Source organism: Bos grunniens, chromosome 25, assembly GCF_055505025.1.
Source record: "Bos grunniens cultivar Pamir isolate PY7600 chromosome 25, Bosgru_T2T1.0, whole genome shotgun sequence".
NCBI classification, from domain to species: Eukaryota; Metazoa; Chordata; class Mammalia; order Artiodactyla; family Bovidae; genus Bos; species Bos grunniens.
Genome location: NC_141189.1, coordinates 23,862,752 through 23,886,567, shown reverse-complemented (window position 1 = coordinate 23,886,567; position 23,816 = coordinate 23,862,752). Strand labels below are relative to the sequence as shown.

The window sequence follows — 23,816 nt, the reverse complement described above, 5'->3', positions numbered from 1 at the left end:
CTCTTCTCTGTGTTTCTGATTTTCTGTTCACTTGCTTTCCTGGCTTCCTCGGGTAGAATCAACTGCTAATCTGCTTAGATTAGGTTTCATTCCCAAACCATGTGCCCCAGGGCACTACAGCAAACTCACAGCAAATAACTTCAGTTATTTTAAAATAAAATACAAATATTTTCTTTTAATTTATATGTACTTTTTTCAGTTATTAAGTTGATGGGGCACAAATATTTAAGTTTGTCTGAACTCAGTTACTTCATAAGCAAAGCTGTTAAGTATTTCTTTGGGGGGAGGGAACCATTTTAAAAGTACTCAGATACCAATAGCACCTTTTTTTGGCATATTTTACTAGTAGTTAGGGTTACTATGTCTTAAAAGTTAGTCCTTGTAGATAGACTTCTCTTCTTGGGCCATGTGGCAAGCAAGCTGATAAGGGGCTGTCCCCCTGTGGTAGGTCTGGTCTTTCTTACTCTGTTTTCACTTCCTTCAGGCTTATATCTGGGTGGTTAATTTGGAGCTAGAATATATTTTCTCATCCACCTTTTACCAGTAGCTCTGTAGTGGGAGGTAAGTCCAGCTATTTAATAAAGTGGTACCTTGATTCTTATTTTGCTGTTGACCATTGCCTATAGCTACTTCAATCAAAAACTCTGAAGACTGGCCAGAAGTAACTGAGCTGTTATCAGGTTCCTCAACTTAACTCCTCAACTCAGCCCCAAAGCCTCTATCTATCTAATCCAATCAGATCATGTAACACCTTTTGGCCTGGTCTTTCTGGGAGGGGCCCCAGTTTTCCTCCCTTCCATTGACTTGTCTACAGTTGTTAATCAAATGAAATCAAGGCATTGAGAGAAAGAGCAAAAGAAGTCACAATGGATGACATGCAGCCTGGGAGACAGGGAAGTATGAGAGCATTTAGGGTTTTAGTTCTCAATTCACACTGCACTTTAAAAAAGTCAGTCAGTTCAGTCAGTCAGTTCAGTTGCTCAAATCGTGTCCGTGTCCATGAATCGCAGCATGCCAGGCCTCCCTGTCCATCACCAACTCCCGGAGTTCACTCAAACTCATGTCCATCGAGTCGGTGATGCCATCCAGCCATCTCATCCGCTGTCATCCACTTCTCCTCCTGCCCCCAATCCCTCCTAGCATCAGGGTCTTTTCAAATGAGTCAACTCTTCGCATGAGGTGGCCAAAGTACTGGAATTTCAGCTTTAGCATCAGTCCTTCCAATGAACACCCAGGACTGATCTCCTTTAGAATGGACTGATTGGATCTCCTTGCAGTCCAAGGGACTCTCAAGAGTCTTCTCCAACACCACAGTTCAAAAGCATCAATTCTTTGGCACTCAGCTTTCTTCACAGTCCAACTCTCACATCCATACATGACCACTGGAAAAACCATAGCCTTGACTAGATGGACCTTTGTTGGCAAAGTAATGTCTCTGCTTTTGAATATGCTATCTAGGTTGGTCATAACTTTCCTTCCAAGGAGTAAGCGTCTTTTAATTTCATGGCTGTAGTCAACATCTGCAGTGATTTTGGAGCCCAAATAAATAAAGTCTGACACTGTTTCCACTGTTCCCCCATCTATTTCCCAAGAAGTGATGGGACCAGATGCCATGATCTTCGTTTTCTGAATGTTGAGCTTTAAGCCAACTTTTTTACTCTCCTCTTTTACTTTCAACAAGAGGCTTTTTAGTCCTTCATCACTTTCTGCCATAAGGGTGGTGTCATCTGCATATCTGAGGTTATTGATATTTCTCCCGGCAATCTTGACTCTGGCTTGTGCTTCTTCCAGCCCAGCATTTCTCATGATGTACTTTGCATATAAGTTAAATAAGCAGGGTGACAATATACAGCCTTGACGTACTCCTTTTCCTATTTGGAACCAGTCTGTTGTTCCATGTCCAGTTCTAACTGTTGCTTCCTGACCTGCATATAGGTTTCTCAAGAGGCAGGTCAGGTGCTCTGGTATTCCCATCTCTTTCAGAATTTTCCACAGTTTATTGTGATCCACACAGTCAAAGGCTTTGGCATAGTCAGTAAAGCAGAAATAGATGTTTTTCTGGAACTCTCTTGCTTTTTCCATGATCCAGTGGATGTTGGCAATTTGATCTCTGGTTCCTCTGCCTTTTCTAAAACCAGCTTGAACATCTGGAAGTTCACGGTTCACATATTGCTGAAGCCTGGCATGGAGAATTTTGAGCATTACTTTACTAGTGTGTGAGATGAGTGCAGTTGTGCGGTAGTTTGAGCATTCTTTGGCATTGCCTTTCTTTGGGTTTGGAATGAAAACTGATCTTTTCCAGTCCTGTGGCCACTGCTGAGTTTTCCAAATGTGCTGTCATATTGAGTGCAGCACTTTCACAGCATCATCTTTCAGGATTTGAAATAGCTCAACTGGGATTCCATCACCTCCACCAGCTTTGTTCGTAGTGATGCTTTCTAAGGCCCACTTGACTTCACATTCCAGGATGTCTGGCTCTAGGTGAGTGATCACACCATAGTGATTATCTGGGTCATGAAGATCTTTTTTGTACAGTTCTTCTGTGTATTCTTGTCATCTCTTCTTAATATCTTCTGCTTCTGTTAGGTCCATACGGTTTCTGTCCTTTATCGAGCCCATCTTTGCATGAAATGTTTCCTTGATGTCTATAATTTTCTTGTATAGGAGACAGGGATCAAGACCATGCCCAAGAAAAAGAAATGCTAAAAAGCAAAATGGCTGTCTGAGGAGGCCTTACAAATAGCTGTGAAAAGAAGAGAAGTGGAAGCAAAGGAGAAAAGGAAAGATTTAAACATCTGAATGCAGAGTTCCAAAGAACAGCAAGGAGAGATAAGAAAAAATTCAGGGGTGCCTTAAAAATACAGAATCCCAGGCCAGAGTAATGTTGTGATTTATAGTAAGACAGATAATTGGCCTCTGTCCCTGTTGTTGGCACAGCTCCTAAAACCCTTGGAATTTCCTAAGGGATGACAGAGATTTTGTTTTCTTAATGAGGTGGCTTTTGTACCACATCTAAGGTGGGGAGTTGGTTGTCAGGAGAGTCAACCCTGTGATTAGAGGGTTGGAACTTTTAGTCCACCAACTTGTCTCCTGGCAGGGGAATGGGGATGGAGAGTGAGTTCAATTACCAATGGCCAATGATTTAGTCAATTATGCCAAAGTAATGAAGCCTTTATAAAAACTCAAAAGGAGAGTGGTCAGAGAGCTTCTGAGTTGGTGAACATGAGATCTGGGTGAGTGGCATGCTCAGAAAGAGCATGGAAATGCCACACCACTCCCCCATACCTTGCCCTAGGCATTCCATCTGGATGTTCCTGGGTCCTATATCTTATAATAATCCAGTGATCTATTAAGTAAACTGTTTCTGAGTTCTAACAAATTAAATGAACCCAAGGAGAGACCTCCAATCTATAGCTGGTTGGTCAGAAGCACGATAACCTGGGCTTGAGACTGGCATCTGAAGTCGGGGGTGAGGAGAATTGGCAGTCTTGTAGTCTTAACCTATGGAATCTCTGGGTAGATAGTGTCTACTTACAACTGAATTGAATCGTAAGGCACCCAGCTGGTGTCATATACTGCATGGTAGTGTGGGAGTGCTCCCCAGCCACCCTCAACACAGGCACATTGGAACTGAGTGACCAGAAGGAGTACCAGGGTTGAGATGCACTGCTTAAAGAGCCAGTGCCCTGCATTATATGAATTTCTGCCTGTTGCCTCACCTAAGCAGCAAGCTCTCCTTCTCATGGCCCACCCCAAGAACAAGACAGCCTCTGAAGATGGCTGAGCAAACCTTTCAGGTTTATGCACTCTATGAACTTATATATTTTCTAGAAGCACCAGTGAAAAGAAAGTGTACAGCCTTGCTCTTCAAAATGTGGGTCCAGAGACCACAGCTTCAGTATTACTTGGGAGCTTGCTGGAATTGCAGAACCTCGGGACTCAGCTTAAGCTTGCTGGATCAGAACCTCCACTTTAGAAAGACTCTCAGGTGATTCCTGCACTTAATAACACTTGAGAAGTGCTGAGTACTGTCCACCTCAGTTATATTTCTGAGGGACCTGGGGTGCCTTCCCTGGGAGGTGCTAATTCGGGAGGCTATTCAGCTCCTTTTCAATAGAAAGCTTGTTGCTCTGAATTAAAAGGCCTTTCTCATTTGAAAATGCATCCTTCCATGGTGTGTGGAATGAAGGCTGCCTGGCACAGGAAGTCAGACAGGAGGAAACAAGCTAATGCAACAGCATAGTGGTTATAGACAACAATGCTGTATTAAAAACTTCAAAGCTGCTAAGACTAGACCTTAATTATCCTACCACAGAAAGGAAAGGATAGGTATGTGACATGATAGGGGTGTTAATGGTAATCATATTGGATGGTAGTCATAGTGCAATATGTAAAAGAATTAAATCAACACGTTGTATACTTTAAACTTACAAATGTTATATGTCAATTATGTATCAATAAAAAATTTTAAGACAGATTAGAGATCCTTCTTCCTTGATTCTCTTGCTATTTTGAATCCCTTCTGTAATTTACTACATAATAAATGGGCTGCTCTCAGGGGGCTGAACTGTTGGACTGAGACTCACAGTGTCCCTGTACTTCACAAAGTTGAACGTCATGTTAACCCAGTCTAACTTCATTTTCTCCAAGTTTTTCTCCAGAGAGTATTCCTTACTGGCAGCTGCACCGATGGGCTCCAGTCTAAAGAGGAGACAGAGTGATAGTAACATCAACAGAGGAGGCATCAAAAATACATCAAAGGAGGAATTTCAGCTCAGCCATTAGAGAAATTTTAAAAGCCTTTAATTTTACAAAAAGTTTACCATCCTCTTCTAATATTTACCAGTATCTCCAATGTTTTGCAGGGTTTCTTTACCCTTGGCACTATGGACTTTCGGGGCTATATTAAAGGCTAAATTGTATCTCTCCAAAAATCATATTGAAGTCTTAACCTCCAGTGCCTCATAATGTGAGTTATCCTGTTTGGACATGAATAGTTCTTTGCGTGCTAAGTCACTTCAGTTGTGTCTGACTCTGTGTGACCCTATGGACTGCAGCCTGCCAGGCTCCTCTGTCCATGGGATTCTCCAGGCAAGAATACTGGAGTGGGTTGCCATGCCCTCCTCCAGGAAATCTTCCTTACCCAGGGATTGAACCCATGTCTCTTATGTCTCCTGCATTGGCAGGTAGGTTCTTTACCACTTATTTGGGAAGCCCAAATAAGTCTTTGAAGATGTAGTTAAATTAAAATGAGGTCATATGACTGGTATCATTAAAAAAAAAAAAAAAGTATTTATTTATTTAGCTGTGCCGGGTCTTTAGTTGTGGCATGTGGGATCATAGTTCTCCAACCATGGATTGAACCTGGGCCTCTTGCATTGGGAGTGCGAAGTGTTAGCCACTGGACCAGTGGCTGGAATCTTTATTGGAAGAGGAGATTAAGATACATACATAGAGGGAAGACCATAGGAGGACACAGGAGCAGGCAGTCATTTGCAAGTCAAGGAGGGAGGCCTTAGAAGAAACCAAATCCCAGCCCTCAGTCCCTATCCCCTGCCCCCACCCCCAAGAAAAACCCCTTTGACCTTAGACTTCAAACCTACAATTGTGAGAAAGTAAATTTGTGTTGTTTAAGCCAATTGGATTATGGTATTTGTTACAGCAGCACTAGAAAACTAATACAGGGAGATAATTCTTTGTTGCGAGTGGCTGTTCTTCGCACTGCGGGATGTTTAGTAGCATCCTTGGCCTCAACCCACTAGATGCCAGTAGCTGACTCCCCTAGTCCTCACCCCTTGCCAGTTGCACCAACTAAAAATGTCTCCAGGTGTTGCAAAGTATCCCCTGGGGGTGCACATCCCCAGTTGAGAACCACTATTTTAAGCATTAAAACAAGATCTTTTTTCCATTTTCATTTACTCCTTATTCCTATTTACTTCAGAATTAGTGGGCTTCCCAGGTGATATGAGTGGTTAAGAACCTGCCTGCCAGTGCAGGAGACTTAAGAGACGCAGGTTTGATTTATTATTGACTTCTTATTCAGATCTTAGAACTTCTGTTAATTTATATGATGGCTTTTTCTCCACTTTCTGTCCATACTTTTAAAAAACATATCTGATATTTTCCTGATGCATTGGCCTATCCATGGAACAGCCCCTCTAGAGGTTCCATAGAAAGAGAGACATAGTGAGAGAAGGGGAAGATAAATTCTTCTTCTTTCTGCAGGAGAGCTAAATCCAGGTGTGGCTGAAGAACTGGGAAGCAGAGTTCTTAGAGGGAAAAGGATTATTCTGTCTGCCTCAGCACTCTCTTTCATTGTATCCATCTGATCTTTACATACATTTTAGCAAACTGAAGCCCAGAGGAAGCAAGTGACATGTCCAAAGCCACATATACAGCTGCAGAGGGCCAGAACCAGGTCTAGACACCAGTTCCTCTGACTCCTAATCCAGTGTTTCTTTCTCCCCAACTATGTACTTTCTGCCCTCTCTATCGGAGGAGCAATAGAATCACTCACATGTGGTCAGCCAAACAGGGCAACTGAGTTGAGCTGAAAACCCAAATTTAGCCTCACGGAGGGAAGTAGAAGAGGCATGGATAATGCCAGATGAACACATCAGCAGCATGGTCACCATCCTAAATGTGACCTTCTCAGGAGACAACTAAATTGAGTGAGCATAAAGAGAATAATAAAGGCAGGTGTCAACCCAGATGAGTATGAGACAAATAGGCTGGATGTGTGGCTGTGACTAAGTCACTTGACAGGCCTTCAGTCCCCATTTGCCCATATCAAAGGTTTTGGTATAATTAAATAAGACAAAATGCTTGGAAATGTGCCTTATGACTTATGATTATGCAGATAATTGCAGGAGGGGATTACTAAGGTTGGGAGTCCATGAAGTATATTAAATTGACCTTATCCAAATGCACTGTTAGTCACTCAGTCATGTCTGACTCTTTGTGACCCCATGGACTGTAGCCTGCCAGGCATCTCTGTTCATGGATTTCTCCAGGCAAGAATACTCGAGTGGGTAGCATTCTCTTCTCCAGGAGATCTTCCTGACTCAGAGAGCAAATCTGGGTCTCCAGCATTGCAGATTCTTTTACTGTCTGAGCCACCAGGGAAGCCCCCTAACTAACTGTGGGCTGTGATAAAACTACCTTAACTACAGAGAGTGAGCTATATATAGAGGGCACCATACCTCACTAATAGGTGGTAGCTGAGAACTTAAAAATTAAGTCAGTTCAGGTTACATGCCTTATCTCATAATCCTCACAATAACTCTTGATCACCTGGTTACTATTATTATTTCTATTTTACAGATAAGGAGACTGGGCACACAGAGGTTAACAACTTGGCCAAGGCATTACCACTTCTGGATCTGTCACAACTGAGCCCGGTGGCGAGAAGTGTGGCAGGATGCTGTGTACTTACTCACACTCTGTCTCCAAAGGTGGGTTTATCTTTCAAGGCAGTAAAGAGTAACAATTAAGGCTCTGAAGTCAGCTAGCCTGGGCTCAGGTCTTGGTTCTTGCGACCTCTGGATAGTTACTTAATTTCTCTAATCAATTTATTTTCTCATCTGTAAAACGTGACTAAAATTACCTAGAATATTAGGTTGTTGTGATGGATAAGTTGGCCAATACATATAAAATACTCAGTGCAGCATAATTATTCTAGAGCCGCTATTTCTTCGGAACATCTTACTGGGGAAAATGAGGCCCTTTAATAAAATTACATAAACTTGGTGAAAATGCATGTGTCCAATCCCAAAGAAAGGCAATGCCAAAGAATGCTCAAACTACCACACAACTGCACTCACCTCACACGCTAGTAAAGTAATGCTCAAAATTCTCCATGCCAGGCTTCAGTAATACGTGAACTGTGAACTTCCAGATGTTCAAGCTGGTTTTAGAAAAGGCAGAGGAACCAGAAATCAAATTGCCAACATCCGCTGGATCATCAAAAAAGCAAGAGAGTTCCAGAAAAACATCTATTTCTGCTTTATTGACTATGCCAAAGCCTTTGACTGTGTGGATCACAATATACTGTGGAAAATTCTGAAAGAGATGGGAATACCAGACCACCTGACCTGCATCTTGAGAAACCTGTATGCAGGTCAGGAAGCAACAGTTAGAACTGGACATGGAACAACAGACTGGTTCCAAATAGGAAAAGGAGTATGTCAAGGCTGTATATTGTCACCCTGCTTATTTAACTTATATGCAGAGTACATCATGAGAAACACTGCGCTGGAAGAAGCACAAGTTGGAATCAAGATTGCCGGGAGAAATATCAATAACCTCAGACACGCAGATGATACCACCCTTATGGCAGAAAGTGAAGAAGAACTAAAAAGCCCCTTGATGAAAGTGAAAGAGGAGAGTGAAAAAGTTGCCTTAAAGCTCAACATTCAGAAAACGAAGATCATGGCATCCGATCCCATCACTTCATCGCAAATAGATGGGGAAACAATCGAAACAGTAACAGGACTTTATTTTCATGGGCTCCAAAATCACTGCAGATGGTGACTGTACCCATGAAATTAAGAGACATTTGCTCCTTGGAAGAAAAGCTATGATGAACCTAGACAGTGATTTAAAAAGCAGAGACATTACTTTGCTGACAAAGGTCCATCTAGTCAAAGCTATGATTTTTCCAGTAGTCCTGTATGGATATGAGAGTTGGACCATACAAAAGGCTGAGCATTAAAGAATTGATGCTTGTGAGTTGTGGTGCTGGAGAAGACTCTGGAGAGTCCCTTGGACAGCAAGGAGATCCAACCAGTAGGAAATCAGTCCTGAAGATTCATTAGAAGGATTGATACTAAAGCTGAAGCTCCAATACTTTGGCTACCTGATGCAAAGAGCTGATTCATTGGAAAAGACCCTGATGCTGGGAAAGACTGAAGGCAAGAAAAGAAGTAGGTGACAGAGGATGAGATAGTTGGATGGCATCACTGACTCAATGGACATGGGTTTGAGCAAACTCTAGGAGACAGTGGAGGACAGGGAAGCCTGGCATGCTGCAGTCCATGGGGTCGCAAAGAGTCAGACATGATTGAGCGACTGAACAACAACAATAAAATATTATAATTTCAACACATAATCACTATTTAAAATAGGTATTTTGCTTTTTTTTTCCTTAATAAATCTTTGAAGGCCAGCCTTTATTTACACGCTCAGCACAGCAAATTCAGAAAGGCTACATTTCAAAGGCTGAGAGGCCACATGTAGCAAGCTGCTCCTGTACTGCACAGCACTGACCTGGAGTATTTGTTAAAACACAGATTGCAGTGCTCACCCCTTGAATTTCTGATTGAACAAATTGGGGTGGCACCTGAGAATGTGCATTTCTAACAAGTTCGCTGGTAATGCTGATGTAGCTGGACTGGGATCACAATCCGAGAATCATGTGTGTTGAGTGAGCCCAAACCCAGTTGCCTAACGGGGTCTTTAGTCTCAGGAACACATCTCCCCACCCATCACCCTAAAGGAAGTATGGAAAAACAAACAGGGTTCTGAGAATCTCTGGTCATAAAAACAGCAGTTTCAATAGTACAAATTCTCACATGCAAACTCTAGGGGCATTTGGAGAAGGAGAGAAAGCAAGTGAAGAGATCTCTCATTTGACCATATTTTATTTAGCTCAGAGAGCCCCTTCTGTTTGTTGCTGTTGTTTAACAAGGAGGAAACTGAGGCCCAGAGAAGTTCTATGGTCTTGCCCAAAGTCTAGCTGGACTTGGAGCTCAGGTTCAAAGAACTCTTTAAAAAATTTTATTTTTGAAATAGAATCTCTAACTCAATTTTCTAGTTGTAATCTGACATCAACTCTGCAACTGAAGGGACTTCCCTAGGTGGCCCAGTGGCTAAGACTCTGCACTCCCAATGCAAGGGGCTGGGTTCAATGTCTGGTCAGGGAACTAGATCCCACACGCTTCAACTAAGAGTGTGCATGCTGCAACTAAAGATCCCACATGCCACAACGAAGATCAAAGATCCTGCAACTAAGAGCTGATGCAGCCAAATAAATAAATATTAAACAAAAAACAGAAACTCCACAGCTGGAGATGAAAGCTTCACCAGCTGCTAGTCAGCTGAAATAGAGGTTCTCCTAAACCAGAATGAGAAATGTAGCTTGCTATACAGCCAGTCACACAACTATAGGAAATTACAGATACCTTGACCAAAAAACTTTCTGAAAGGAGACGTCTTACTTTTCAATGAATTTGCCAAATCCAAATTCCAGCATATTTGAGAGACAAGTCGTTTCAGTGGGCTTTATTTCATAGCCGACAATCTCACTGATCTGCGAAGAGAAAAAAACAAGTGTGTATTGTCCAAATTAGTGTTGTTCAGTAGACTTCTTGTGATGACTGAAATGTTCTAGAGCTGTGCTGTCTTGGGCAGGAGCCATCAGTCACATTCAGCTGGTGAGCCCTGAGATGGTGGCTAATGTGACCGAGGAACTGATTTTCAAATTTTATTTTACTTATTTATGTTTAAATAGCTGAGTGTAGCAAGTGGCTATCGAATTGGACAGTGCAGGTCTAAGTATCTTGGAGGCAGCCTAGGGCCCCAACTGCATTGTGTCTGGTTTACTGGGGGTTGTTCTCCCACCAGAACTTGGCATAATGCAAACATGTGGGTACCTTATGGGTCTCACACTACCTAACAGCCCTCACAACTAAGTCCGGTTTTGTGCTCCCAGGCAGTGAACCAGGGAAAAATGTGGTTCATGCTCAGAAGCTGCTGGATGTGCTGAATAAAACATGGGACAGACAGATTCCCAAATTCTGTGATCTGAGGGTGCTGGGAAAGAGAAAAATCTCCCTTCCAACTCAGTGTACTAACTGGTTGGAAATGTCAGCACTTGTTATGCCCATTTCTTTCATGTAAATATTACCCCACTTTATCTTTTAAGTGAAAATATCCCTGTGAACAGTCTTTGATGAAGTCTATGATGGCTTTTGAACACTTTTATAGGGATTGAGAGACCTGGGCAGCATGACGGTTATGTGTGCTCAAGAAGAGCATGTGAGTTGGGGGAATGAAGCTCTGTAAAAAACCTTATTGCCCAGTTTTGCATCTGCCCAGCTCCAGTAGGACTAAAGAATATCAGAGCAGGAAGGGATATGCAAGTTGCATCAGGTTCTGTCTCATTCAGCCCTGTGTCCCTGGGGCCTGGAATGTAACATCAATAAGCACTTGTGGAGTGAAAGTGTGAGTGAATCACCCAATTCAAACAGCTTCCAATCTGGGTTCTGAGATCACCTGGAGGACCACTGAGGTAATGAAATAACAAAAGCAATATTACTGCAGGCTTACTATGTGATAGGCACTGTTTTAAGAGCTTTACGTACTTCCGTCATTCTCCCAACAAGGTGAAGAAGGTACTAATACATTATTATTCCCATTTTACATAAAAGGAAACTGAGATAAAGAAATTAAGTATCTTGTTTATGACCATTCAGCTAATAGATCATAATAGCCATCAGAATTGGGACTTGGATCTAATTCTGAGGCCAGATCTCTCATCCACCATACCTTAGTGTTTCCTATAGGTCTTCTAGGTATAGTTGTACAGATTATATACTGGATAACTCTAGAAAGTACAATTCAAACTGTAGGGCACAAAAATAGCATTTCCTCAAGAACAAACGGCACAATTGTTTCTGGTGGCTCTGGGCTCTCATTTATTCTCTAATTCTTCAAGTATGACTTTAGAACAACACATTATCTCTAGGGTTAAATGACATAACTGTCTAAAGCACTTGGCATAGCACTTGACCTATGAAAGACTCAGAGATTTGTAGTTTTATTTTTAAATTGCTTTTGTTAATTATATAGATGAAAAAGGCATCTGGTTTTCTAATTCTAAGAGCCTGAAGTTATACTGTCCAATACGTAGTCACTAACCCCCTGTAGTCGGAGAAGGTAATGGCAAGCCACTTCAGTACTCTTGCCTGGAAAATCCCATGGATGGAGGAGACTGGTAGGCTTCAGTCCATGGGGTCGCAAAGAGTCGGACACGACTGAGCGACTTCACTTTCACTTTTCACTTTCACACATTGGAGAAGGAAATGGCAACCCACTCCAGTGTTCTTGCCTGGAGAATCCCAGGGACGGGGAAGCCTGGTGGGCTGCCGTCTATGGGGTCGCACAGGGTCGGACACAACTGAAGTGACTTAGCAGCAGCAGCAGCAGCAACCCCCTGTAGTCATTGAGAACTTGAAATGCAACTAATTGATATTGAAATATGCTGGAGTTTTGTGAAAGCATGCCATATTTCAAAGAGAGATCACATTAATGTTTTTATATTGATTATCTATTGAACTGATAATGTTTTAGACGTGTTTGGTTAAACATATTCACAATTTATTTCACCTGTTTATACTTTTAAAAATGTGGCTACTAGAAACTTTAAAATTACATACTTGCTTATTATTTCCATTGGGCAGCAGCATCCTAGAGAGTCAGCTTTGGTACATAATCAGTGTAGCGTTACCTGTTCTATCCTGTTTTAAACTGCAGCAGCAATAAAGTCTATGTTTCAAACGTGGAGACTAGCCTTTCTTGCTTAAGTTCTGGGAAATGGTCAGAAATCTCAAAACCACCACCTCACAACCCTAGAAAATCCATTTTGTAGCCTTGAGAGCTACAGATGGTTAAGCCTACAGAACCCCCGCCAGAGCCAAATCTGTGAACAAGGATCTCCTGAGTTGGCACTTAGAACTGAGAATGCATCCTCCACTGACGATGGAGACAATTTATTGATCTTCAAAGGATTGCTGGGAAGATGAAATGAGAGAATCCACATAAAGTATATAACAGTACTCAGTACATAGTTGGTACTCAGTACACTTTAGCTATTATTGTTACTATTTTAATTCCAGGGAATTTCTCCCCCAATCTGTCCATCTAAGTGGCTTATAAGTGAGAATTATTAATGTCTAGGAATGGTTGGGATTTTTAAAGTGCCCAACTATGAGAATACTATCTTCACAGGGGAAGCAGCAGATGGAGAGAGGAAGGCTTTCTGAGGGTCCCCTGTAACACTGTTTAAATGCCACTGATGAGGATACTTTCTATACTGCCATCTCATGGAGAGACCTAGCACTGCTGGAGGGCATCTGGCTACCTCACTCTCTAAATGGGTCAAAGTGCTAGTCAGGTTAGATCCACAGGGAGAGGCACCCCATGAGTACCAAGTAAGGCGGCTGTCCTTGTATAGATCTGTCTGCTGAGGCAGTTCAAGACCCAAAGTCTACTAGACGTCTTCGCTCTGTTCTTTACGTCCTATGCTTATGTTTTGAATTTCAATACTCCTAATAAGGGTGCTCTCAGACTGCTTCTTAGAGAGAATGTCCCTGGTCTTGTGCATGGTTTTCAGAGAGGAAATTTCAGGCCCAGTCAGGGAGGGATCTGTGTATGGAGAGCCAGTCTCATCTCCACCTCCACACAGAGCAACTCCCTGGTAGAAGACGTTTCAAGGCCATTGCAAGCTCTTGAATATGATGGCTATTTTCAAACACAGAGTTTCCTTTTTTCTTATTAGTATTCACACCACATTTGTCACCCTCACACTTGATTGCTTGTAAAAATCCCATCGTTTTCAGGGAGAATATTTATTATTCTCATTTATGGACTCAAAAGGGCTGAAGAAAACAGTGCAAAATTATTTCTGAACATAGCCTGCTGGACGATGAAGCTGAAGTAGGAATCATTTGGCATCATTAGAAGCCCCCAGAAATAGACTTTCTCTTTTGTGTAGCCTAGGTCAAGGAACAAATCCAGGCCCCTCTCCTTGTAATTCGAGACCCTTATCATCTTTTGGGGCTTCCCGGGTGGTGCTAGTGGTAAAGAATTTGCCTGCCAATGCAGGAGACAAAAGAGACATGGGTTCGACTCCTGGGTCAGAAAGATCCCCTGGAGCAGAAAACGGCAACCCACTTCAGTATTCTTGCATGGAAAATTCCATGGACAAGGGAGCCTCATGAGTTACAGTCCATTGGGCCCCAGAGAGTCAGACACAACTGAGCAACTGAGCACTATTGTCTTTAGGACCCTGCGCAGCCATGTGCTTAGGAAAGCAGATAAGGAGAGCTTTTGTGGCCACTGGCTGGACTAATACTCAACCACCAGCAATGGGGTCCCCAAAGAAAAGGATCAGCCTATTCATGTGGAGAGGCAGGAAGGGTATCACCGCCTTTACTACTCTCTTGGCCTCAAGTAGATTCTCCTTTCAGAAAGAAGAACCTTGGCCCATTAATGGTTCCTGCCTTCCAAAGGGCTATCAGGACCAGAAACGGGCTGGGCTGGTGGGGTGGGCAGTGACAAGGACCTGCTGCCAGTGCCGGTCTTTCATTCCTGGGTTGCAGGAAATGGTGAGGATAGGGATGTGCTGCTTGAATTTATCAATCTTGATTTTCACATTCTCTGCTAAGCGCCTAGGTGCAGGCATGTCCGCTAAGGTCTTGGTCAATTTGTATATTGTCCTCCACATATTCCCTATTTCTTCTGTGATTTCCTCAGCATTCAGTAAAAAGAGGGGTCCTGAAATAGAAAAGATGGGGTGGGAGAAAGGTCAGATCACCAAATAGTGTTAATCACATGTACCTTAATTCTCTGAATTTAGAATTATGTCTATGGTATGACACTGTTAACAAGCACAAGCTTTGGAGTTGGTCTGAAAGCTCTACCTAACCAGTGAAGCCTTGGGCATACTGATTGAACTTTTCTAAGCCTCAGTAGTAATGGGTACCTTGGAGGGTAGCTGTAAAAATTATATGAGACAAGTAAAGTGGCTAATATAATGCCTGGCATAGAATGTTAGTACATGGAAGCAATTGTTAGTGGAAGTTGTAGATCCTATTACAGAAGTATCGAAAAGTGTTCCACAAATGCTGTGAAATATTAACCATTGGCGAATGTGGGTGAATAGGGACATGGGAGTTAACTGTACGGTTCTGACAGATTTTATGCAAGGCTGAATTATTTAAAAATAGATATTCTTTAAAGCAGACAATGACATCTCATTAAAAAAAGCTTTGCCAAAAAATTCATTTTCTTCTCCCTTTCTTTCACAGGTATCTTTTAACATTTGGGTTTCACATTCAGTCTTTCCGTGTTGCTGCTTTCTTCTTTTATATTTCAAATTAATATTAACTCTTATATTATCATGTTGCTAATTAACTCAAAAATACTTTTCTTTCAGGGCTGCTGAGACTAAAAATAGATTCATTTATATAACTTCATTAATAGATAACATACTTTATCAGCCCACACAACTTTGTTAATAGAATATTAATAATTTTTTAAAAGAAGGAAAAATATGCACATTTCTTTTTATATATATAAAAAGATACAATATATAAAAAGAATCATATACCATGTTTAAGTGAAGTTTATCAGCAGAATGCAAGGTTGATTTAATATTTGAAAATCAAGCAATGTAATACATGATATTAACAGTTGAAAGAAGAAAAACCACACGATAATGTAAATTGAAGCAGAAAAAGCATTTGACAAAGTCCAATATTCATTGATGATAAAAATCCCTAAACAAACTAGGAATAGAAGAGAATGTCCATAGCCTGATACAGAGCATCTATGAATACCTACACTATCATTACACTTTTATACATATTAAGTATATACAGCTTTTTATATGTCATTCTTACTACAAAAAAGTGGTTTAAAAACATAAAAGCAAAAAACCCATTACACTTAATGGTGAAAGATGGAATACTTTCTCCCTACCATTGGAAATGAGGCAAGAATTTTTATTCTCATAACTTAATAACAGAAAAGACAGTTGGAAAAATCCCCCAATACTTGGGAAATTAAACTACATACTTCTAAATAACACATGGTCATAAAAGAAATATCAACAGAAGTTTTAAAATATTTTGAGGTAAACGAAAATAAAAAATAACATCAAAAGTTGTGAGATGTCACAACCATTATAATATTCAGTGAAAAGCCTTCCCACTAAAATCTGGAGCAAGACAAATATGTCCATTTTTACCACTTTTATGCAGCATAATATTAGAAGTACTAGGCATAGCAATCAGACAAGAAAATTAAAAATAAAAGGTATCCAGATTGGAAAGGAAGAAGTAAAACTGCCATTATATACAGATGACATGATACTCTATATAAAAAAGCCTAAAGATTCCACACAAAAGCTACTAGAACTGAAAAAGGAATTCAGCAAGGTAGCAGGATACAAGATTAACATACAGAAATTGGTTGCATTTCTTTATACTAACAATGAAATATCAGGAAAGGAATATTAAAATCTTTTAAAATCTCATCCAAAAAAAAATAAAATATGTAGGAATAAACCGGATCAAGAAGGTGAAAGACTAAGAACTACAAAACGTTCATAAAGGAAACTGAAGATGATTCAAAGAAATGAAAATTTATCCCATGCTCTTGGACCGAAAGAAGCTAAAATGTCCATACTATCCAAAGCAATCTATAGATTAAACCTGATTTCTATCAAAGTACCCATGACCTTTTATCCCCAGTTCTGTGGGGATAAAAGACTCAGAATTGGCAAAGAAAAGACTCAGAAATTGGCAAAAGACTCAGAATTGGCAAAGAAATCCAGAGGAAAAGACAGAATTGGCAAAGAATCCAGAGGAAAAGGAATAAGGTGGGATACATAACCCTTCCAGATACAGACAATACTACAAAGTTACTGTAATGAAAAGAGCATGATTATTGCCACAGAAATGACATGGATCAATGGAACATAACCGAGATCTCAGAAATAAACCCATACACCTATGGTCAATTAACACAGCAAGAATGTCCCCTCTCACCACTCCTTTTTGAACATCATTATGTGGTAGTTCTAGATAATGGAATAAGACAAGACAGGAAATAAAAGTATACAGACTGGGAAAGAAGACACAAAACTTTATTTGCATATGACACTATCATGTACATAGAAAATAGGAACGAGCCAATAGCAAACAGAAACCTCCTGAAAGTAATTCACAGCTACAGCAAAGTTGCAGGGCACATGGTTAATACACAAAAGTTAATTGCTTTCCTATATATTATTAATGAACAGTGTGGACTTGAAATTAAAAACATATCCATTTACATTAGCACCCTCCAAAACTTAAACACTTAGGCATAAATCTAACAAAATATGTACAAAGTCTATATAAGGAAAAAGACAGAACTCTAATGAAAGAAATTGAGAAAAAGGAAATAAGTGCAGAAAAAATTAATACTCATGGATAGGAAAACTCAATGTTGTTAAGATGTCAGTTCTTTCCAGCTTGATCTATAGATTCAGCACAATCCCAATCAAAATCCCCAAAATTTTTTTTTGTAGATACTGACAAAACTGATTCTAAAGTTTATGTGGAGACAGCAAAGACCCAGAATAGCCAATATAATATTAAATGAGAAATGTAAAGTTGGGGGACTGTCATTATCCAGCTTCAAAACTTACCATACAGCTATGATAATCAAGTGTATTTTTGGTAAAAGAAGCGACAAACAGGTCAGTGGAACAAAATAGAGAGCCCAGAAATAAGACCCACCATAGTCAACTGATCTTTCACAAAGAAGCAAAGGGAATAAAAAAAGAGAATGAAACTTTTCAGCAAATAGTTTTAAAATAACTAGATATCCATATGCAAAAACAAATGAATGTAGATACAAACTGTATAGCCTTGACACAAATTAATCAAAATGGATCATGGACTTAAATGTAAAATGCAAAACTATAAAAATTCTAGGAGATACACAGCAGAGATACATAGCAGAAAAATCTAGATGACCTTCAGTTTGGTGCTAACTTCTTAGATACAAAACTAAAGGCATGATCTATGAAAGAAATGACAAACTAAACTTTATTAAAATTAAATTCTTCTGCTTTGTGAAAGACGCTGTCAAAAGATTGAAAAGATAAGACAAAGATTAGTAGAAAAAAACTGCAAAACATATATCTGATAAATGATTGCTATCTGAAATATACAAAGAACTCTAAAACTCAACAGTGAGAAAACAAAATTAATTTAAAAATAAGTAAAAAAAATGCTCCCCAACCCCAATTGTTTTAATATATGTAACAAAATTTAAAAACATGTATCATAGCTTTATATAAAGATATATAAAATATACATCATAACTCTTAAAGAAATGGGAATATCAGACTACCTTACTTGTCTCTTGAGAAACTTGTATGCAGGAAAAGAAGCAACAGTTAAAGCCAGACATGGAACAATGGACTGGTTCAAAATTAGGGAAGGAGTATGTCAAGGCTGTATATTGTCACCCTGTTTAGTACATCATGTGAAATCCCAGGCTGGATGAAGCTGGAATCAGGATCGCCAGGAGAAGTATCAATAACCTCAGATATGTAGATGATACCACTCTAACAGCAGAAAGTGAAGAGGAACTAAAGAACTTCATGATGAGAGTGAAAGAGGAGCATGAAAAAGGTGGCTTAAAACTCAACATTCAAAAACCTAAAATCATGGCATCCAGTCTCATCACTTCATGGCAAATAGATGGGGAAAAAGTGGAAATAGTGACAGATTTTACTTTCTTGGACTCCAGAAATCACTGCAGATGGTGACTATAGCTGTTAACTTAAAAAATGCTTGCTCCTTCAAAGAAAAGCTATGACAAACCTAGACAGTGCATGAAAAAGCAGAGACATCATTTTGCTGACAAAGGTCCATATGGTCAAAACTATGGTTTTTCCAGTAGTCGCGTACAGATGTGAGAGTTGGACCATAAAGAAGGCTGAGCACTAAAGAATTAATGCCTTTGAATTGTGGTGCTAGAGAACACTCTTGAGAGTCCCTTGGACTACAAGGAGATCAAACCAGTCAATCCTAAAGGAAATAAATCCTAAATACTCACTGGAAGGACTGATGCTGAAGCTGAAGCTCCAATATTTCATCACCTAATATGAAGAGCTGACTCACTGGAAAAGACCCTGATGCTGGGAAAGAGTGAGGGCAGGAAGAGAAGCAGGTGATAGAGGATGAGATGGTTGAATGGCATCACTGACTCAATGGACATGAGTTTGAACAAACTCTGGGAGATAGTGAAGAACAGGAAGTCTGGTGTGGAGCAGTTCAAGGGGTCACAAAGAGTCAGACACGACTTAGCGATTGAACAACAAAAAATAAAAAGAAATACATGTAAATTTAACAAAACATGTATAGAATTTATATGCTGAAACCTACAAAACATTGGCAAAACGAAGTCAAAGAAGATCAAAATAATTAGATATGCAATGTCCATGGATTGGAAGATTTTGTGGTAAAGATATCAATTCTTTTCCAAATTGATCTCTAGAAGTAATATATTTCCAATCAAAATTCCAGCAGAAAAAAGAAAAAATTCCAGCAGATTTCATATATAAATGAATAAGTTGATTCTCAAATTTTATACAAAAGATATAAAGACAAAGGTACTGTAAAAGCTGTAATAAAATTTAAAAAAGAAAATGGAATCTATATGACAGTCTCAAAAAGACAAAGCTGTAATAACAATGAAGAGATCAATAGTTGCTAGGTGTTAAGGCTGTAGAGAGTGTGATTATGAAGGAGTAGTACAAGGAAGTTTATTGAAGTCATTGGAACTGATAAACAAAATATAAAAATTTTAAATATATTATCTCTAACAAAAAGACATGCTAAATTATAAATACTTCCTTAACACCATAAATATTTTGTGCCTCAAATCAACAAAAAGCATCATGTTTAAAGGTGACATTCTAGAAGAATTCCATTAGAATCAGGAATAAGACAAAAGTGTTCACTATAACTACTGTTTAATTTGGAAGTGCTAATTAACACAGAAAAGTGAATTTTAAAAGAGGTGTGAAAGTGATAAATAAGGTAAAATATTCTAAATGTGTAGATATGATTGAGTACTTGAAAAACTAAATGCATCCAAAAATATTATTCAAAACTAAAAACTATTTAAATAAGGTGGTTTACTAATAGAAAAAAGTGAGAGAGCACATAAATAGACTTATTAAACAAGGAATTCAATTGACCAATAAACATTCAACTTCTATTAAAGGAAAAAAAACACTTTTTTGAGCAAAAAAGTAAAGCTCTTACTTCTCATGTTTGTTGAGGGTATGAGGAATGGGTACTCAAATACTGCTAGAAGAATATTAAATTAAAACATAACTTTTCTGGAAAGCAATACCAATAATAAAAGTAAATTCTAAAATCCTTATATTTTTATTACAACCCTTTCTTTGATCTAGCCATTTCACTTCCAGTAATTTATCCTAAGAAAATTATCATTACTGTATCCAGAAAATTGGCAACAAAGTTGTTCTTCATAGTTGTGTTTATTATATTGAAGTACTGGCATAAAGCATTAGCATAATAGGGGAACTGTGATCTTATCCTCCCAGTTACTACCCAATCCATGGCTTTGAGTGGTTGCCCATTCTATTTTATCCTAGCTACAGGTCTGGCTTTTTGATCCCTACCTTCCATCGTTATCACATCAGAAAAATTTAACTATGGTTGCCTTAATCCAGAAAGGCAACCCACTCCAGTATTCTTGCCTGGAGAATCCCAGGGATGGCGGAGCCTGGTGGGCTGCCATCTATGGGGTCGCACAGAGTCGGACACTACTGAAGCAACTTAGCATAGCATAGCATAGCATAGCATAGCCTTAATCCAGAGTGTGAGAATATGATAAAAAGTCCAGCCAGAATCTGAAGTCCCAGTCTTATTTCAGAACTGGCTGGGTTGATTCTGCTACCCTATTCCCATCCTGTCCGAGTAGAGTGAAACTGTGGCATACCATTCATCCATTCCTCTGACTTGGTGCTAAATTCGTAGGCTGTCACCCACAGCTGCTCATAAGGCACTTTGTTGGTCATCACAATTTGCAGAAGAGGGAAGGTACTCTTCTCCTTTTCCAACAGCTCCTCTTCCTTATTGATCAACTGCAGGGCAAAAGGGGATGCTGCTTATTGGGTGGGCGGTTCTTCTGAACCCTAGAAGCCACCATGGCAAATTCCTCAGTGCTTTGAAAACCAAGTTGAGGAAGATGCATGTTCGTCTGGAGAGTAAGACCGGACAATAAGGTATGAACTTAAGCAAGAAGGTCTCTCTGTTACCTCTGAGAGTCATGGCACTTGAGATCAGTGAGTGAAACTTTACAATAATTGGCCACTTGCTCCATCATCTTTGCTTCCACCGTAACACATACATATTCCCATTTTCACGAATTTTTATATGTACTTTAACTGTTAACACAATGTTACCTTCTTGTGCTGAACTGCCTCAGAGGTAAGAACTTTAATGATTAAAGAACTTTAATGATTACTACTGTAGACAACTTCAGGGCAAGTTACTTAGCTTCTCCAAGACGTAGTTCTCCCATTTTAAATAGAGATAAATGAATATATAGTACCTACCCCAAAGATTTATTATGGATATTAAGTGATATATCACATATGAAGTCCTTTGTACATTATGTACATAATACATGCTTGATACATGTCAGCAATTATTCCATTATACTAATAACTCTTCTTTATGTACTGACTAACAAAGCTGATATAATGTAGGGGTATGGGAAAAGGTAGTTGAAACCAGAGAAAGAACTGGTCAATCAACAAATACTATCCACCTGACAGGTGATGTTAGGAAAACACATATCCAAAGACCAACAGAGCAGTACAGTCATAAGTGCCCATCCCAAGACCCCAAACCTCAAATTCCAGCAGTGCTTGATCTAGGTTCTTTGAAAGCTCATTAAGCTTTTCAACATTGTTCTTCATTTCTTCTGTGGTCATTACTTCACGTTTCCTAAAACCTTCCAGTTCCTTGCTGTAGCCCTCAAGTTTCACTTCAAATTCTGAGCACCTGAAAGTAAAGACAATCCAATCATATTTGGATTTTCCATTTATCAGCACTGCTCAGCCATATTCAAGCCTGGGGAGAATATGATCTTCTGATACCATAGATGTAAAACTTACAAATATATGCTATTATACATAATTTGTAATCCTACCTCCCAGAGACAGCTGCTGTGAACCTATTGGTGGTTAAATATTTCCAGCTGTTTCTCATACAGGTAAATGTATATAAAATATATATTATAATATATATGCTATATAATATATGTTGTTGTTTAGTTGCTAAGTCATATCTGACTCTTTTGTCACCCCAAGCACTGTAGCATGCCAGGCTACTGTTGTCCATGGGATTTCCCAGGCAAGAATACTGGTGTAGGTTGCCATTTCCTACTCCAGTGGAGCATTCTGATACAGGGATTGAACCTGTGTCTCCTGCATTGGCAGCTTGATTCTTTACCACTGAGCCACCAGAGAAGCCCTAATAAAATATATACATGTATAAAATTCATGCATATACATATTATTTATTTATCTATTAGATATTTATTATTAAATGCCTAATTCCAAGAACTGCTCTAGGCATCAGGAATATATTTGTGAAGTACATCCGTAAGCTCCCTACCCTTATGGAGCTTGTATTTCAGTTTGGGGAAACCCAAACAGTAAACATATATGAATGGATGAATGAATGGATGGATAGATAAAACCATACATAGATAAATATGAAATAAGATATTTCTGATAGTGATAAATGCTCTGAAGAAAACAGAACAGAGCAGAATGCCTAGTGGACGGACGTGAGGAGCTACTTTAGTTAGAGTGATCAGGGAAGACTATTCCAGAGATTTATCTACTTCATTCATATTATCAACAAACAAATGTACTTCTCCCTTTTCCTAAGAGGTAGATTAGCACAGTGTTAAGTGGATAGGTTCTAGAGCTGGACTGACTAGTTCAAGTCCCTACATTGCTACACAGTAGCTATGTGACCTTGTTCAAGTCCTTTAAACTCTTTAGGCCTCAGATAAAACAGGGGTGGATAAAGTACCTACTCTAGTAGTCAATAAGCTAACATACACAAAATGCCCAAATTGAGCCTGGTACATAATAATCACTATAAAAGTGTTCAGTCTCATTCCCTAGAATTTAAACTCTACCAATGCAGTTTTAATCTCTTTAATTCCTTATTGAATCTCCAGCACTTAGAAGAAGCATCTGGCATAATACCATCAGTATTCATTGAATGAATAAGGGGAATTTGCCATGGAGAACAATTATAGTAACATAAATTTAGCTATTATCTTAAAAATACTTAATTTTGTTATGGCAGTTTTGATGTTCTTTTTTTTTTTTTTTCTTAAAAACAATTTAAAAGAGTTCATTTTCAATGGTTTGATTTGAATTTATTTCTAACTACACTGTGTGGTAAGTAGCCTCTGGTAAGGTCCTCAAAGAGACACACCTCCTGGTACTTATAGCCTTGTATAACCGTCCTCTTGAGTTTGGGCTAGAGCTAGTAACTCACTTCTAACAAAGAATATGGCAAAATTGATGGGATGTTACTTCCTCATTTTATATGCAAAGGTAGTCTTAAGTTGGAGCCACTGGTCATGCTTGATACCTGCAATAGAATAGGACATCCTTCTTTTCTCTCCCTCCCTAGTCTTGCCTTATGGGCTCCTTCTCACCCTTCAAGTTTCATTTACATGAGCCCTTCCCAGATTTGCCCTTTGAACGCAACCACTGTGCTCCATTTTCCCATTCTTTTTCTTAATAGGGCTTCTGTCTTATCAGCTTTATCTTCCACCCGACACGTCCCTTTTCTTCTCTGTATTCTCAGAGAAGAGAAATGGATACAGGAGCCCAAGAGGAAAGCAGACAAGCTGGTTACTGCCTCTCATGCTTGTTTTTCACCAAAGTTTTAAGGATTCAGAGATAG

General features: G+C 39.4%; 1 protein-coding gene across 1 annotated transcript in view; it reads right to left on the bottom strand.

The window, feature by feature from the left end:
- Window positions 1–23,816, bottom strand: part of DNAH3 (dynein axonemal heavy chain 3) — a 247,772-nt gene that overhangs the window by 176,646 nt on the left and 47,310 nt on the right. Inside the window, exons 16-20 of the mRNA XM_086375467.1 lie at window positions 21,731–21,884; window positions 20,815–20,959; window positions 14,345–14,556; window positions 10,218–10,309; window positions 4,587–4,701 (exon numbers count right to left, since the gene is read on the bottom strand). Of these exons, the coding sequence (XP_086231593.1) occupies window positions 4,587–4,701; window positions 10,218–10,309; window positions 14,345–14,556; window positions 20,815–20,959; window positions 21,731–21,884 (718 nt within the window). The remainder of the gene's footprint in view (window positions 1–4,586; window positions 4,702–10,217; window positions 10,310–14,344; window positions 14,557–20,814; window positions 20,960–21,730; window positions 21,885–23,816) is intronic.